This window comes from Excalfactoria chinensis, chromosome 10 (genome assembly GCF_039878825.1).
Source record: "Excalfactoria chinensis isolate bCotChi1 chromosome 10, bCotChi1.hap2, whole genome shotgun sequence".
NCBI lineage: Eukaryota > Metazoa > Chordata > Aves > Galliformes > Phasianidae > Excalfactoria > Excalfactoria chinensis.
In genome coordinates, this window is record NC_092834.1 from 6,102,772 (window position 1) to 6,120,469 (window position 17,698).

The 17,698-nt window shown below is 42.0% G+C and overlaps 1 protein-coding gene across 5 annotated transcripts in view; it reads left to right on the forward strand.

Moving 5' to 3' along the window:
• AKAP13 (A-kinase anchoring protein 13) overlaps window positions 1-17,698 on the forward strand; it is a 188,498-nt gene that overhangs the window by 151,142 nt on the left and 19,658 nt on the right. For 3 of the 5 annotated variants that reach the window (XM_072345260.1, XM_072345265.1, XM_072345264.1), the window contains 7 exons: window positions 2,322-2,447; window positions 5,949-5,991; window positions 7,001-7,106; window positions 12,138-12,309; window positions 14,806-14,873; window positions 15,599-15,665; window positions 16,966-17,101. In XM_072345260.1, coding sequence (XP_072201361.1) covers window positions 2,322-2,447; window positions 5,949-5,991; window positions 7,001-7,106; window positions 12,138-12,309; window positions 14,806-14,873; window positions 15,599-15,665; window positions 16,966-17,101 — 718 coding nt within the window. The remainder of the gene's footprint in view (window positions 1-2,321; window positions 2,448-5,948; window positions 5,992-7,000; window positions 7,107-12,137; window positions 12,310-14,805; window positions 14,874-15,598; window positions 15,666-16,965; window positions 17,102-17,698) is intronic. The other 2 variants (XM_072345262.1, XM_072345263.1) reach the window with 1 other exon arrangement.

Sequence of the window (17,698 nt, forward strand, 5' to 3'; positions counted from 1 at the left end):
TGAGAAGTTCTGGGAGTCTTGGCTCTCTTGTATCACCTACCTTTGAAATATATGTTATTGCATCAGAATGCTTTTGAACTATGCAGAATAAATCCTTCATTTCACAGAGGTGAATCTAGTAAAAGGTAATTATTTACGTTTCTACTTTCCACATACATCACTTTATGGTAGATGTTTCTTAAAAAGGAATTTCCTAACCCCTGCAAATATGTTTGATAAGGGCAGCAACAAGTTTGTCAGAAACGCTTCAAAAATTAAATCCAGTCAAATAAACAGATGGAGGACTTTCTGTTATTGTTCCCATATACTGCTTTAAGCATTGAGGCAGAAGCAGTTTCCAAGACTGAGTTTCTAACCCACACTCCATCTGATGCCTCAAATGTTCCAAGAGTTGCTGTGGCCATTCACAACTGCTGGTTCTTTAGCATTTTATGGAGGGAGGTCACAAGAGCTGTTGGCTGGAGTGCTCGGAAGACTGCTTTCGGCTTTGGAATAGCAAATTTCCAGTATGGAGCATTGTTATAAAGCCAGGAACTGCTATAAATAAAACCACTGAAATGGAAGTTGAATTGAACTGTGCTGGAGGAGATTGTTCTATTTGCAGTAAAGTATTGTTGTTCATCTTGACTTTTAGTCTAAATAGACAGTAGACTACAGGTGAAAGAAAGCGTGGTGCGGCCTGGTCGTGTTCTTCAGATCTTGGATACCAGAAGAACTCCTCTGAGAGGCAGCCTAAACAAAATAAATGCCTGAGTCTTTTCAGAAGTTCTTCACTTTAAATGCCTTTCACTGGGTCCCATTTTATAATTGCTCTGCTTCATTTGAAGAAGCGTGCACTTAAGTTGAAGAAGTGCGTATGTAATCTGAGTCAGACCCTTTTGGTGAATGGCATTTATAGTCTATAGTCTATAGACCAATGGCTGAAGGAGATTTTCAGGGGAGTTAGCTTTTCATTGACTGCATTGCATGGATATTCCTTGGATAATATTTGCATATTCTGAGTTCAGTTTTGGCATATGATATCAGCAATACGAAAAATTCTTACTTTTTTATTGTTTTAAATTCTTAAGCTTTTCTTATTGGCTGAAAGGCCCTTCCCCTTCAAGGCGAATCACTTGCATGACTGGAAGACAGATGCTCTCATAGTGTTGGAGTGATGGGTATTCAGCAGCCTGGCGCTCATCAGATCACAGCACAGAGGTTTCCACCTGTGGTTGTGTGATGGGAAGTTTTAGGAAGTACGGCTCTGTTATCTCCATGAGAAGTGTGTAGCAGTAGCAGTGAAACGAGTGGCCAGCTGGCTCCTACATCCCTTTTCAGAGAAACCTGTACTAAGAATGAGTTTTTGCAAGGCTGATGCTGTGTGAGCACTGCTCTTAAATTATTTTTTACAGGCATTGCAGTAAAGCATCTTAATTTACAAAGTTTTCAGGCATGGCCATAAACAAATAGCAGCAATTCCCTGAAAAGTGTGCGTAGCAGTAGAAGATAAACATCACTTCAGAAACTGAAATAAGCAGAAGGCAGAGAGTATTTGGAAAAAAAAACAAACTCATTTGAACTCATTTGTTGTTGTCCATCTGATAACAAGAGATTTGGTGTCATAAACTGATTGCTGAGTCTGGCTCTGTATGTGATAGAATCCTCCTAGGCCAGGGCTAGGCAGGATGCAGAGGGACTTTTCTCAGGTTTAGGCATTTTCTTTTAAACAAGATAATGAGTTTTACAAGAAGACGGTAGAAGAGGTGGTTGTTTTTTATCTATTTTGTGTTGGACAAAAAAGTAAAGGAAATTTCAGGCTTTTAGCTTTAAAGCTGAAAGCTTTGAAGAATGTAACATTACCAGAATGCTGTGGTTTTTTTAAGAGATGGAAACAGGGAGAACTTCTCCAGGTAGACTAATTCAACTTCTCAGATAAAGTACCCTTGCTGTATGTGACAGCTGTGGTGTGTCGTTTAACTGAGGAAAGCACCATAAAACTGATGTCTTGTGTTGTTTTAGTTTGATTCCCTGGCAGTTATTTCAGTGAGGCAGATAACCTTTGTCTGTTATGAGTTCCTGTAAAAGTATGCCAGCAAAATGTAAGGAAAGCCTTGAATGTTGAATTGTGCATGCAGTAAGACCTGCATCCTCTGAAACCTGCGCCCTCTGCAATTCATGCATTCTCAGTTCTTTGTTTCTTGTGCCTCTTCTGAAGCCAGATGCTTTGCAGACATTTCCTTTGCTTTGTTTCTAGTTTGCTTTGGCTGCTTTCCTCTCCTTTTTATTATTAAATACATTTTCAAGCATGCTCTAATGTCTGCTGTTAACCCACTTCTCAGCCCAGGGCCGGACTCGACCATCGAGACGAATCTCCTTCTCCTTCAGCATCTCTCCACTCATTCCTAAGTCTAAAACTCTCTTTTCTATTGGCTCTTCTTCCAGTGATGAGGAGGAGGAGCTGGATAGTAAGTAATCATTTTCTGTGCGTTGCAGCCATTATGGGTATAAACAAAGGGAAATCTGTGTTTCTGCTTCAGACTTTGAAGTTTCACTTTGCAAACACTAAACTAACCTTTCTGTTGCATGGTATCTAACAGCATTATCTTAGTCCTGTATCTGAATGCTGACTAACGGCAGAATAAAAGGTTTATAATCTGAAGAGTCTTGTACACCAGCACCGCTGAATCTCATCCAGTTAATTTTGGTCTGTATCCACTTGGTGAACGTTACCATCACTCACTCTAATTGGCGGTGTTGTCATTACCTTGCTATAAAAAACAAAGTACTTGTCTTGAGATTGTTGCAGCACATGGAATTAAGAGGAGGAACAGAACCTCTGTATGCAAGAAATGACTACATTGCTTGGTGGGAGCAGGAGAAGAGAGAAGCCCTGATACTAAATTCAGAAAATCTTGGTTACAGCTCCACAGTTGCCCTACTGGGTACAATGCAAGCCATACACCTTAGATCATCAAGGCGTTTACATTAGGTCCTGATGTTAAAATTGGAATAATTTTGTCAGGAAGCAGTCAAGTACTATGTGTTGTAGTTTTTCTTCCTGCTGCAAACTCCATTGTTGAAAGTAAACCCAACTGAGGCAGAAGCTTAAATTAGTCATTTGCCCTCCTCCTCCTTTTCCTCTTTTGTTTTTCTTAAGTAGACATAACAAAAATATTGAGGGTGCTTCCTCTTTCTTAAACATGTTTTGTTTTATTAGACTACTGAAATAAACTAGAACGGATAACTATCTATAGAGGTAATTCAGAACTGGCTTCATCAGCTGGTTCTAATACAAGCTTCCATCCCTTGTGTCCACAGTGGGAGGGGAGAAATTCCTTTCCAGTCCAACAGATTTTGGTCGCTTTTTGAACTGAGAAGTCTCCATCCACTCCAAAAACCTGCTGCATGTTTACAAGTTTTCCTCCTTTCCATTCTCAGTCTTCACTGTGCATCTCTCCCTTGCTATAAGTCCTCTACTCATCTTGGGTGTCACACCACCCATGTCATTATTTAAGCTCTCTCCTCCTCCCCTTTTGCTCTGTTCTCTGTTTAACAAAACTCATGATTTGTGCTCCTCACACAGTCAGGGGTGCCATGGTCAAAAACTATTCTAAGCTAAACTTTTTGATAGATTTCTTTTCAAGCATCCGAGCAGTTCAGTAATTCTGAGCAATTGGGTGAGGGTACAGCAATTTTTGAGGGTATTTCTGTTAGCCAGGGAGCCATCTTTGCTGTCTTAACTGTGCTGCTGTTACTGACAGGTATTTGAAGTAAGGTCATATATTGTTTCCCACAAAGATGTTGCTTCCTTTACGTGTGTTATTCCCTCATCTTTGAGAGTAGCGTTGTGACTTTATATAAAGGTCAGTTTAACTACGGCTAACTAATAAGGTCCCCTTGGCAAATGGACATTTTTCATGTAGAAATCCCAAAGCTATCTCTTTCTTTCTTCACATCTTCAGGGTGGATGGATGTGTTGGTGTCATCAAGTATAGAAAACATGGTTTTCAGATGGCTGGACAAACCAGACTGCATCTGAGAAAATGTTTAATCATTGTGATGAAGCCTTTGGGTTTCTGGGCCAAGAGAAGTTGAATAACTGCCTGTATTAAGGGTTACAGTATGCTACTCCTATTCTTTTTGTGCACCATGAAATCAGTTTTAGCATTTCAGTTTTGTACCTGGCCATGACAGGAAACACTCGTGCTGAATCTGGGAGCGTGTGTCCTTTTTTTATGCTCATCTTCATGGGCTATATAACTTGCAGCAGAGTATTGATTTTATGATGCTAAACTGTAACCTAAAACCTAAAGTGTGAAATCGTAAACAGACCTTCACCTCGTTTTTTGTCTGGATACATTTTGCCTGTCAAGAGCCTCCTATTTGTAAGACAAAATACTACTGCAGTAAAAGATAAATAGGACGTAATTGAAGTTCCCATGCAATGTAGTTTCTCAGGGTGCTGAAAAACAGTCATGAATATTAAATCTTTATAGCTCTTGATTCAGTGTTCCTCTGCATTTGTTAGGTTAACTGCAAAGAAACGGAAAGATTTGTGAAATAATGAATCCAGTCCAATTGAGTAAGCTGTTATAAAAAGGAAAGAGTGGGGAGGCTTGACCCTTGTAACAGAAAAGCAGAGCTGAAACAAAAACCAGTCTCTGGGGGTCTCACCAAGGATGGAGGCTGGGAATTACTCGTGTGATCCTAGGAGACAATTAGGCAGTAGGTAGTACCAAAAGACCCCTCTATAATCAGGAAGTGGAAGTGGAGACTTCATTCAGTTTGTGTTATGGTATTACTCAGATTGTTTTGTGTAGCTCATTAGTTAGAGGGAAGATTTCACAGGTGAGATCCTGAGGGACCTCCGAGCAGGGATTAGGTTATGCCAGTGTTTTAGTTTACCCAGATAAAGAAGTGATATTTCTGTCTCAGCCACTGCTGATACAATCAGCAATTAGGAAAATGTGTGATTTAGAGTCAGAAGGCATAATATTGTGTGCAGTTTTCCCTAATGGCACTTTTGGATACAGGACCATCTTTGCCTCTTAAGTCAAGTGGCTTTTTGCCTGCACCAATAGCTTTAATGTATTAGTGGAATTTGAAGTCAGAAGAAGACTGGTTTTCTTACATTATGTGTGCAGAAGCCCAGCAAGATGGTCAGTCACATTTCCTGCACTTGAGATGTGACTGCAAATGGTCCTTGCAGTGAGGTGGGGGCTTTTGGAGTCTTGACATCCAGAAGAACTCTTCTCTCCTCTAGATCATTTCATCACCATTTTTTAGTATTTTATGTTTCTGGTAAATGGTATCAGCTACCTAATCTGCCCCGCAAGCATTGTGCAAGCAGGTTTCTTGTGGCATACAGAGAAGTTGTGTCAGTGTGTTCAGCACTGTGTTGCAAGTCAGCTTTCATCCAGCACAGTACTGTGGGGCTGAGCTCTATCCTGGCAATGCACTGAAGAAAATGGAATAAGGCTTCCCTTGTTTCCCTTGTTCTTTATGAAGTGTTTCAGGATTTTGATGGGAAAATGAACTATAATTTTATCAGGGAGAAGAGTTTTGTACATAAAACCCAGATGTATTGCACAATAGATTCTTTCTAGTGACGTGTCAATGAAAGTATTGTGGCAGAATGATTTGCATTCATACCTATTGCGATCACCTTGGCAGTTCTGTATCAGATACCCCGATTTACTAGCCAAGTTAACAGGTACACATCATTTGCTTAATAGCTGAAGAATGATAAAAATACTAAGCAATCTTTCACCTCGGCTTCTAATCTGAGATCACCTAAGGTTAAGGGGAACAGACTTTATCCTGAACACATGAAATCTGTTCTAAACACTCACTCCTGATAAACATTTCCCTCTCCTCTTTAACTGTCAAATACACAAACTGCTTTTAAATCCAGTGAGCTAAGACTGTAGCCTAACACGTCACCTCCCATCTCTCCTCTCTTCCAGGTACTCAGGCATTCGGTGGCCCCGCAGGTTCCTTGGTTCAGAGGTACGGTATCATGGGGTTCCCCATCTCTTCTGTTAGCTCACCTGTGGTGTGCTCCCATTTGGAATACCAGAAGCCTTCTTAGCAAAACCCCAAGGATTAACTGTGTTAATCAGTTCCTTGTGCATTTTTTTAGACAACATGGTGTGAGAATTGTTTGGTTTGGGTCTTAGCTCTAACAAGGCTTTATTCGTAGATTAATCCATCAGACTGTTATTGAACCCAGTGAGTTTACCCTGAGTTATATTTTATGCTAGTAGTCGTTATTCCTCCCTTTGTCGAGTCTGTCTGTATTTCTTTAATGATCGTGGTTTTTATGTTCCTTTCCATCCTTGCAAACTGTACAGAGATGATCTCTGTGATGGGTGTAATTCCTTATTCTTCTGTAGAAACTGAGGTAGTTGTAAGCTGGCATGTGTAAAGGCAGGCAGAAGAAATTATGTCATCCACAATATGTGTAACTTAAGATAAATAACCATTGCGCTTTATTATTTTCTGTTGGTATTCTCAGCTCTCTGGGGGAGCTTTACAGATGGGATTGTTTCTGCTAAAGCCTTTTCACTGGGTTCATTATGCTCCTTGCTCTGGAAGGAGATCTCCTATTAAAAGATGTCCATCCCTTCTGCCTGCCCCAAGCCTGAAACAGGCTGCATGCTGTCAATTAAACGCCAGGGGTGATTTTATGTGCCCAAAGGGATGGACTTTTCCTCTTCAGCAAACAGATGCAGAGCATGTTACTCGTTATTTGCCTATTGAAGCAGCAGAGGGTGCTGTGGCACGCTTTGAGAATGGAGATTGCTTTAAAAAAAAAAGGGCTTTCTTGAAACATGTGGCAAACTGCTTGATTGGCATTTTGCCTTTATTGCCTCCATGTATGTAACGCCATAAAGCAGTCCATGCCTCTGTAGAACAACAAATGCATGTGTCCTTTAAAAACATACCTATCCTCTTCATATGTGCTTCGGGAGAAAAACTAAAGGTAAAACCCTGCCTCTTTCTTTTTTGGTTTTAGCATATCTGAAGAGAGCAGCAGCGTCCCCTCTATTAAAAGTGGAACAAAAGTCAGTCGCACCTTCAGCTACCTCAGGAATAAAATGTCCAGCAGCAAGAAGAGCAAAGTAAGTGCTTTTTGTAATTCATATAGCCACGAGAAACCTATGAGCAGCAAAGATTAATTATATACCTCAGTGTGTTTCCATAGTGTAGTATTTGTCTTCACCTGGCTTCATTTTTCCTTTTGCAAGGGCAGGATTTTCTGTGTGGTCCTTGAGAAGAGCAGTGTGGGAAATTGTAGCAGCCCCACATTAAAAATGCATCCAAGGCAAAGGTTTCCTGTGCAATGTTTTGGCCTCTTTTTCCCCGCTGAATTGTTTTTCATTTTGGAGGATAGATTGCGCTCTAGCATGAGTTATGGTTTTACAGTGATTGATGGCTCTAATTTTTACAGTGCCTGAGAGGCATTTAGTAAAACCAAGACAGGAGCTGTAAGAAGGGACTGGATACCAAAGGTTTATATCGTGTTTCCCCTTTTTTCCTACCTTTGTTCCTACTCACTGCTCAGACCACGACCTTGAGAGATGGCCATTGCTTATATTTTCCTCTATTTCTGGAGGAGGTGGGTTGGGTTTGCTGAAGGTTAAACACTTTCTCAGCGCAGCCGAATTTCCTGGGAGCAGAAGTGGTTATAGAAATGATTACATTAATGCTACATGCTTCACAAAAACAGGCTGCTTTTCCTTTAGATTGTCCCCAGAAGATGAATATATGTTCGGTTGTTTTGTTTTCTTCTGCTTGGATTTTTTCTCTTTAATCTCACCCCTATTTACCATGTCTGACAGATAGAAGCTATCTTAGCTCCTTAGCTCACAGCATGCAGTCTGCGTTGTGTGCTTAACTGATGCTGTTCTGATAAATCCTATTGGAAGGGCCCTGAAACACGTAACTATGTCTTCTGATGAGAGTTTGAATAGCAAACAGGAAACAAGTTGTGGCATGATGCGCAGCGCCTACCACGTAGTTATGGGAGGGGTCTCAGTCTCTCTGTACAAACAACCTCCATTTAGCATTTCCCAGTGCAAGAAGTTGGTTTTTCACCCTGTGCTCCTGTGCTGTAGGTGGGTTTGTGCAGCGTAATGGCATGGTGCACATTTAAATGCTTATTTTTGGAAGATTGCATCACCACTGCAATGAGGTATCAGCTGTAATGACCTCAGTGTCCATAATGCACAGTTCCTCTTTAAGGATCTGTCTTTGAAAATGCAGAGTGCAGCTACTGGCAGCTCCAAGCTGCTGCTGAAGAGCTTTAAACCAGTGCTGTTCTCTGCTGTGAGGTCCAAAAGAGTTCTCAGGAACGTCAGTGCAATGCACCAGCTAAAAGCTGTGGGTCGTTTTGCACAGACTGTGCACAAGACTGGAAATGCATTCACTGGTTCTTGCAGTTTGGGTCCACCATCTTTAAGTCTAGAACTAAACGTAAATAACAGAATTGGTTGGGACAAGTAAGAAAATGTGACAGAGATTTGCTCTGTCTCTCAGAGCATCGTGGAATCACTAAGGTTAGAAAGGACCACAAAGGTCGATCTAGTCCAACCATCAACCTGTCCTTAAATAAGCTTGGTCCATTTGAGTTCACTGACTACATGATGGTGTTTGAGACTGTCATGAAAGCTACTCCAAACTGCCAACCATCATTCATACACTAAAAATTGCACTCCATAGCAGTTCTGATGTTTTGGCTAACGAGAAAGCCATGATATCCAGATTACAATTGCTCTTCTGCTTTTGGTGAAGTGTTTGTGCTATGTGCTTTTTAGGCCTTCGGCAGTACATTGAAATAATTCAACATAAAAATTCTTAGGAACGCTGAATTCTCAAACCTTAAGGCTGCTTAAAAACCTGCAAGATTTAAAAAGAAAAACAGCAAACCTTGAAAGAGGAAGTTGGACAGGAAGAGTTGGTTTCTGCTGCAGTCTGGGCTGTCAGCAGGGAGAGGGAGAATGCAAGTTCTTTCCAACTAGGTTTTGCTTTTCTCCAAACCTGGCTTCAGCAATGCATAGTTTTCGAAGATTAACCATAAAATAAAGCACTTCGGAGAATATTAATGGCAGTGGCTCTTCTTGAAAGTGAGTTTTGAGGAAGTTCTGTAAGAAAGGACGTTTGGTGTATGAGCTGTAGTGAAGATACTGGTATATGTGTGTGTGTATTTACCCATGTTCTGAATGTTATGTAGGGATTAGCCAGTGAATCTCTTGCAATCAGCAGCACACGCTGCTTCACGCTTTTAAAGCCTACAGTGCTCTGTGTCCCTGTTGGTTAGCAAAACTCATTCTAATTCCTTTTGGCAGAGAGTTTCTCAGAATTGACGACATAAAGATTAGCATGAGTAATTTCTCCTTGTCTTGTGTGGTTAGTGGGCAGTGCTGTACCAGTGCTTGGGTATACAGCAGGGACTGTGATTGTTGGGGAGGACCCGAAGGGCAGGAGGAGTTTAAGTGTAGGGAACCTTTAGTGGTACTTTGTGTGCTCAAGTACAGCATTGCAACACTGAGGTATGTTCACTTTTTATGTATCCCAGACATCACAGAGGAGTTTTGTTTGACTGATTTATCTGCTTTTTAAAAGTAAGGCCCCCAGCTGACTTGCAGCCTCAATATTAACCCCATCCTTTCCTGCCCGTAGTTAATTTTTTCTCAGCCTTGGGTGTGGGGCAGCAGAGCAGGGTGAAAGCAACAGCAAAGTAGCTTATACCATTTTCGAGGAAGTCAGCAGATGTCAGCCCGCCCTCCTCCCCTTTTTGCTCAACCCTTTGCTGTCTGCCGCTCCTGGGCTGCCACCATGGGCTAGCAGTGCTGGGAGCAACCCTCCCCTCCCACCTTGGGGGCAGAATGTCCATCAAAAGGCATCGATTTTCGGAAGTGCCCCTCGTCACAGTGAAGCTGGTAGGACTTAAGAACTGGGAGGTAAGAGTTTTGTGGTTACTTTGTAGTGGGGCCGGCAGCTGCATTGCACCAGCCATTATTTTGGGCCATCAAACCAAGGGTCTTTGTCTCCAGTATCCGTTAGTGTTTGTTGGTGTGGCGTTTCAGTACCCACAGATGTATCATCAGATGCACCATAAAGCAGAGCTTTAAATCGCGGTGGCTGCACTGATGGAGCAGGACAGTGCTTTTATTGGTACTGTCCTATCTGAAAACAAGTCACTGTCGGAACAAAACCAAAAAAAAATCTTATTTTGAGACACGATTTCAGCATTATCACTCCATCTGTGTGCAAAGCTCGCTGTTTGCTCCTTCAAGGCAGTGCACCATTTCCTGTTTCTTGCCGAGTAGTTCAGCTTAAATTGAAATAATTCTTACAGTGGTTTTATGAAGGAAAGATATTATTCCAGACTGCAGAATTACTTGACTTTGCAGTAAGCACTGGGGACATTTGAAGCATAGGATGGTGGATCTTCGTCCAGCGTTGTGAGTGGAAGCAGGGTGTGCCTGGAGCAGTTTGTGATCCTGGGGCTTCACAAGTCCTGGCAATGGAGCACATCTCTGTCAGTCCTTTTGGTGCCATCACCAAGAATTTAGCTGCAGCTTTAATTCTTGAATGAGTGGGAGGAGGGCAGGTCAACCAGTGGAGAACAACATGGGATGATGGCAGGATGGCGATGTCTCGAGGAGGCAGAGATGTCTGCAAAGCATATTCTTCCTTGCAGGTTTTCCCCTTCAGGCGGGGTTATTTCATCCTGCAGTGCTCTTTTTGTTGCTTTGGTTTCGTTTTGTTTTGTTTTTTTATATAACTTTTTTGATTTTTTTTTGCAGTATAAAGTTTCATTCGGGGTGTCTGTGAAGCTTTGCAGGAAGAAACTCTGATGCTGGCATTTTGCCTGTGGTGTGCTGGGAGAGGACAGCCTTTAGGCTAGGTTACTAATTATTGAAGCATCAAAGGCACAAATCCTGGCAGCTGCAGAGCTTGATACATCTTTTAACTGCTTCTTGGCAGTTGCTCATACAGAGAGCTCTGCAGCTCTCCAATGTTTAGGTTCCTCTTGTGAAATATTTAGCACAGGGCACGTGGCATATAAGTAACAAAATGCAAAGTTAAGCTCACAGAACAGTTTCTGGTTGACCTTCTCTTAGAGATGCCATGAAATCTTCAGTAGTAGTTGAAATACAGATTTGGAGATGAATTGCATGAAGAACATTTTGTATATAGAAAGATGAGGAGTCACTATAATTCAAGTACTGAGTTTTTCTATGGAGTTTCCTATAAAAATCAGATGATAGTCTGTGTTTGCAAGACCTCTAAATCCATGAAATGCCTCAAGGGACGTTTCTCACACTGTTAGTAGTTAGCAAACTTCTGTTTCAGGTAGAGATAGAAAGATAGGCAAAAACTACTAAAAATCAGAGAAGCTGTCTGTGCTGAACATCTTTCCAACGACGGTTGAGCAGTTCCGGGGTGGAACTGTGGCTTCCTGAACACAAGATAATCTTTTTCTGGTGTTGCTATTGTTCCTCAGTCTTTTTGTAATGCTGTATTTTGAGAGGCTGTGACGAAAGATCGTTGCCTTTGTTTGTTTGGGGTTGTGTGAAGCTGTTGAAAAAAGCTGTCCCTGTTAGTAAGATGGAGAAAGGAGGAAGAGATAATCTGGCAGTGGTGCTGTACTACTGTTGCCATAGGAGGGTTGCTTTCTCCATGACACATGCAGTGCAAAGGAAGGGTATTAAATCTGGCCTTAAAAATTGTTCTGCAAATCAGACATGCATTGTACATGGCGTACGTGGTATTTAATGAAGTTCATTGAAAGTTCTGAAGAGCTCAGTCAGAGCCGAAATTAAGAAAGAAGGTAAGTCATTAACCCAAGCAAATGTAAGAAGGCAAAGGTGGACAAACACAGCTGCCTTCAGAGCAAGCTCAGTTTCATTTCCTTGAATGAGATACCCGTCCAGAGGGCTCTGCAAATCAGTAGTATGTAAATCTATGTCTATGGGGCCCTAGGTGTGGTTTTTTTTGGAGGAGAGCTGTGTAGACACATGGCCATTGTTACTGTGTGCGCCGATCAATATCGTCATGGTGCTAAAGGCAAACACTGAAGAATTTGTAACTAGAGGGTGGACCTCTGCAAAGTGACAAGGTGTTCGTTCTTTTTCTTGTGGCAGGAAAAAGAGAAAGATAAAGAGAAGACTAAAGAGAAGGACAAAGATTCCAAGGAAAAGGAGAAAGATAAGAAGATGTTAAATGGACATCTCTTCACTGCAACCTCCGTCGTAGCCCAAGCAATCTGTTACCACTGTATGAAACCTTTCAATAAGGATTCGTACTACTGTGCAAGTAAGTTTTGTCTTCCTGTCTGTTTTTATTGTGCATTGAATCTGAATTGGGAAACTTCAACCCAGTGCTGTATTGTTGTCACTTTTAAAGCAATGGTGACGTGGGGCAGGAAGGAGACTTTGGCAGTGGTGATGCAGTGGTGATTCATGTGGCAATGACTTATGGAAGCTGTGCAGAAGTGAATCACGGCCACATGGAGTTGTCCTGCAGCCTCCTGCCTAGCTGCAGATGTGTGCTGTGGGTTGGGGCTGATGTGCTTTGTTAAAACTGATGCTGGACGGAGAGAGCTACCTTGGATCAGGGCTGTAATTTCCAGTGGGTGTCCCACCCATCAGTGGTACGTTGCTGTGTGTACTTGAGTTATCTGAAACACTGCTTCAGTGAGCCCTTAATGAAAGCATGATACAAAAAGGAAATGCTAGCCTTTTTCTCCATCTTTATGTGATGCGTCACCAATCAAGTGACGTGTGAAATGCATATAAGACAGTGCAGGCAGTACAGCAACTGCATCATGGGGTCTCTATGAGCTTGGTCATTTTTTCCTCGTTTCTCATCAGATGGTTTCTCATGCCTGTAACTGATCAGGTCAGTGGTATTTGTGTGGTCACAACCAGAATGGTGACTGGTTTGTTCAGAGACTCAAAACTAACAGAGACAGAAAACTGCAGCTCAAGACTGTCATTTCTTTACTGTTATTAATGGATTGACTCTGCCAGCCTAGAGATGAGGCAGAGCAGGTACTGGTATTGCTACCAGGCTGGGGCAGGAGGCTCTGCCTCTGTTCACACTGACTGTGCGTAAAACATCTTAAGCAGGAAAGGGAAGGAGCAGCGAGCTGAATCTCCAGAGGCAATTTGAAGTTTCCTGAAAGGGAAGAGATTTCATCAAACTTGTTTGCATGAGCAATGCTCTGTGTCCACCTGATGGGAGATGGAAAGCAGCATCAATTACGGGCTTTCAGATGGATCCTTTCCTCACTCTAACTTTTTAACTCTACTTTAAGTCTCTTAGGAAGTTTATCACATCTTACATTTTATATCCTGGTGAGTTAAAACAATCCAGCAACGCCATGTAGCAGCACGTGTTTTAGTAGAGACATTATTTCATCGATTTCCAAGTTTAAATAGAAAATGATCGCGCTTTTTCTGCACTGCCCAGAAAATGACCATCACAAGGAAGGTTTGCTCAGAGCTGACTGTTGCTCTGCACATCTGAGTGCTGTCTGTTGTCACACCACATCCTAAAATAAACTCCTCAGTGCCTTGAAAATAGCAGATAACCAGCAGCAGAGGCTCTCTCGTTCCCGTGCTGTTTTGTAGGCCATTTCTTTTCAGCAGAAGTGACAGTGCTGTACTGCTGTTATCACTGCTGTCTCACCTGTAGGGTGACTTTTTCATAATGGTTTCCAAAGGACTGACTCATTGTAAGTCAACATCTGAACCTTTCAGTAGCACCCCCTCAGCATGAGCAGCCACAGATGCAGCAAAGAGGCTTTCTGGGTTTTAATATTAATACCATTGATAGCGAGGAGCCGGAGGAACTTCCTGCCTGCTGAAGGGTTGAGTTAGCTGGAGGAATACAGTCCAGATTTTTGGTCAGAAGCGTGCCATGATAACTGCAAAATGCTTTACTCCTAAATAGGATATTGTAAGGTGCTGGCTTCAGGTTTCCAAGGCTTGAGTTTGAATTTAAGGGTTCTGAATCATCTCCCTGCCTCTTTTCATTTGATTTTGGTGTCAAGACACCAGAAGCGAGTTATGCACTTCTTTCTTGTTTGGTCTGAACAGTGATAGCACCGCTTGTGGGTTTTTGTATGAGCCATGTACGTTTCTATCTGTCATACACACAGGAAGCTGTGGGACATTGACTTAGAACAGCAGCACCCTCAGCCTTATTCTTACCTTTCACAAACTATCAGCAGAATTGATGGCTTTTATTAAGTAGGCCTAAATTTAAGAAATTCTTGCCATGCAGGGATATTTTCTAAGTCTGATCCTGGATATTTTTTCCTTAAATTTCATATTGCTTTTGGAAATAATTCACAGCCGTACACTTGCAATGTAATGTACACTTCAAACACAGTTTGTGGGCTGCGATAGCATGATTTCATGAAGTGATAGGTTTAAAGTGTTGTGCTCTGTGCGATGGTGACTGTCGTGGTTTCAGCCCAAAGCTGTGATGTCAGTGTAGTTCTCAGTCCCTGCCTCACAGTTGCTGTCACCTGGCAGAAGCTCTTGTTGCTTTTCCTGTTCATCCTATCATACAGAACTCAGATCCTGTACTGCAGATCTAGGCTGTGCTATACCTGGATTAAAGTAGATTAATTTCCCTGGCTTTTCCTGCCTTTTGCATCCCATTGTTGTGGTCTTGATAAGAACAGTCTTTGTATTTGCAGAGAAGATGTTGGCACTGTCACTGCTTTCTATTTGTCCCGTCTCCGCTTTCCTCCTTACTTTCCTTTCAGAAGAATAACTGTCATCTGTTTTCTTCTGACAGACTGCAATGCAATTGTTCACAAAGGCTGTAAGGAGAGCTTTGCTTCCTGTGCAAAGGTGAAAATGAAGGTAAGTGGTATCATCTACTTGACTTCATTATAAGAAGGAACTATTCAGTCTGCAGATATATACCATCTCAGGGCGGTCTGAAGTGAGGAGCAAAGACAGCAGCAGACCTGGGTAGGAAGTGATGCATAAAGAAACTGGGGGGGTATCCAGAATCTGAAAGTAGATATTCCCAGTGCAAACACCATCCTTCCTGTGCATATGGAATATGATCAGTGCAGATAATTAAAGTTTCTTGCTGGCAAAACTTGAGGTTTATCCAACACCCAAAAATGCAGCATCTCTTCAGTTTTGAATACTACATCGTTTTATGCAGCATCACATGCATATATAATGCATGATGAAATGTATTAAATATTGATGCTGTTTATGTGAGGGATATGCAGAATCTGTGCTTGTTCCAAATGTGAGGAGCCTCCTCTGCAGTATGGCTCTCCAAGCCAGTTACTGCTCGTACCATTATGAGCTAAGAACACCTCCTCTATTGTTCCCTTCAGTACTCAGCCCTTTCTTTTTCCATTTTACTCTTTATTTTACTGTTTATTTTACCCATTTCATATATGACAATAGTAGTTGCTGACGGGCTCTCCACTACATACTATGTATATTGGAGAGCTGTTCTGCTCTGAGAGGATTCATTAAGGATGTGGCTTTTTAATTGTAGCTATGTGGCATGGCCCCATGGGAGAAAGGAGGAAAAATTAAAGTGAATTTCCTTTTTCTTTCAGCCACAGAGAGGAATGCTGCAGGCACATGATACCTCTTCATTACCCACAGTGACCATGAGAAACAAAGGTAAAGTTTCCTTTTTCTCCCTTTTGATGATGGTCTCTGTCTGCTGTTCCTGTTGTGACTAATTAAGCAGATAGAGGCAGGGATGAGTGCATCTTCTCTGCATGGTAAGCGCTGTTTGAGACTATAGAAGTTGTGCTAAAGCTGCACAGGTGATTTAGTCTTATGCTTTGAGGTAGTAGAAATAGGAAGTTAAATTCTGAGTAGGAGCAGTGCTGTCAAAGTTTGTATGGCTGCCCTGAGGTGTCTGCTGCCCTGCTGAGCTACCCAGAAGGACAGGGGCAAAGAACTGGAATGAAATAGCCCTCATTAGTTTTGGAGCACTGTAATTAGATAAGCTCAGTTAGTGGTAGCTTGTTGATCGCTGTGCAGTATCACGCTGTATCATATAGTCATACCCACTGTGGTTTTTGTCATGAAATTCAGAGGAATCTCTCCAGGAACCATAAATACATCTGAAGAATGGAAAATTTAGAGTTAAGATGGAAGGATTAGTCACAGATATGTGATAGTATAAGAAAAGGTTTAGTATTACTCTGTATTATATATGGTTGGAAGAACCTATCGAAAGATGTGACCAGAAACAGGAGGATGGATATAACCACAGGATCTCCTTGTCCAGAGAAGTTAAAACCAATGGAGTAGATTTCTACATGTGATTATTTATTGAATAACATTAAATTTGTTTCCCCAATTGCATGTTCTTGGACGTGCAGATTCCAGCCAAATCTTTTAGATATATTGCAGTCATTTCAGCAACAAGGTCAGTGTTCTTCCCTGCCTGAAACACAGCAGTGCTTACTTTGAGAAGAGCTCAGTCTCTGCTTTCCTGCTCAGGAACACTGCTGGACTTCAAAGCAATCACAATTAACAAGTCCCAATGGGCTTTCTTATTGCAGAGCAGAAATAAATTGAACTTAAGCATATTAGGCCTAAGGAGACCAAAGTTTCACAGGTAGATCTGATCGCCAATGCTGTGTGTGCGTGATGTCTACATTTTCTTTAAAAGTATTTGAGCATCCAGCACTCAATTTTACTATCTGAAACAAATACCAGATTGTCTTGGGCAAAGCACAGGGACTTTACTTTGACCAGATGCTGCTTTAACAGCACCGCAGGAGTGCCAAGGGAGAGGCAGAAAGCTCAGGTTAGGGCTGCATCTGGCAGGTGCAGATAGATCTCCCAGTGGCAACTCTAGAGGAAAAAAGAAGGGAGTTTTAGAACCTGCTTTCTTTAAGACTCCATCATTGCAGCTAAGAACGCAGTTGCACAAGCTGACTTTCCTCTGGTGCTTCCCTTCCAGGCTCACAACCCAAGGAGCGCCCTCGCTCCGCAATACTCGCTCCTGATGAAAACACCGTCACCTCAATATTCAATAACAGGAGATCACAACAGCCTACGGCACTTTCCAAAAGCGTCTCGATACAGAACATTGCAGGGTAAGGCTTCTGCCTGTGAGTACATGGGGATTATCTGCTGTGAGCGTGGAGAAGTTCAGATTGCATTAAAAATAAGTTTGTGTGGTGTGATTGGTGTTAAAAGTACAAAAGAGGATCAGAAAACCAGAAATGCCCATATTATATATGATACTACCAGCTGTCTTCTGCACAGTCAGACTGTCTGGGTTAGGTTTAGTCATGGCGTGAGTTGAGGAGCATCTGAGCTGGCCCGGTGATATTAAGGATCACTTCCCAGAGATGCTCTGGGATCCAGGAAGCCAACTGGGCATGGGGTTGGAACTGTGTGATCACATATTTTTTGCAGCTCAGGCATAGTATTTATTTCTGTGTCCACAATGGTAGGGTGGATGCACAGAGCTGCAGTCTTCACAGTGTTTTAGGAATGTTCTACGCATAATTAACTACGAAAAGTCACAGAAGAAAATCAAATATATGGTTCCTATCCTAGCTGCACACTGAGTAGTTCTATGGACAGGGCAATAGCATGGACTGGGACGTCCTGAACAATTGGTATGCCCTGGCTATTCATGGTGAGATTTATTTCAGTCCATTTTTTCCATACTGCATTGTTTCATG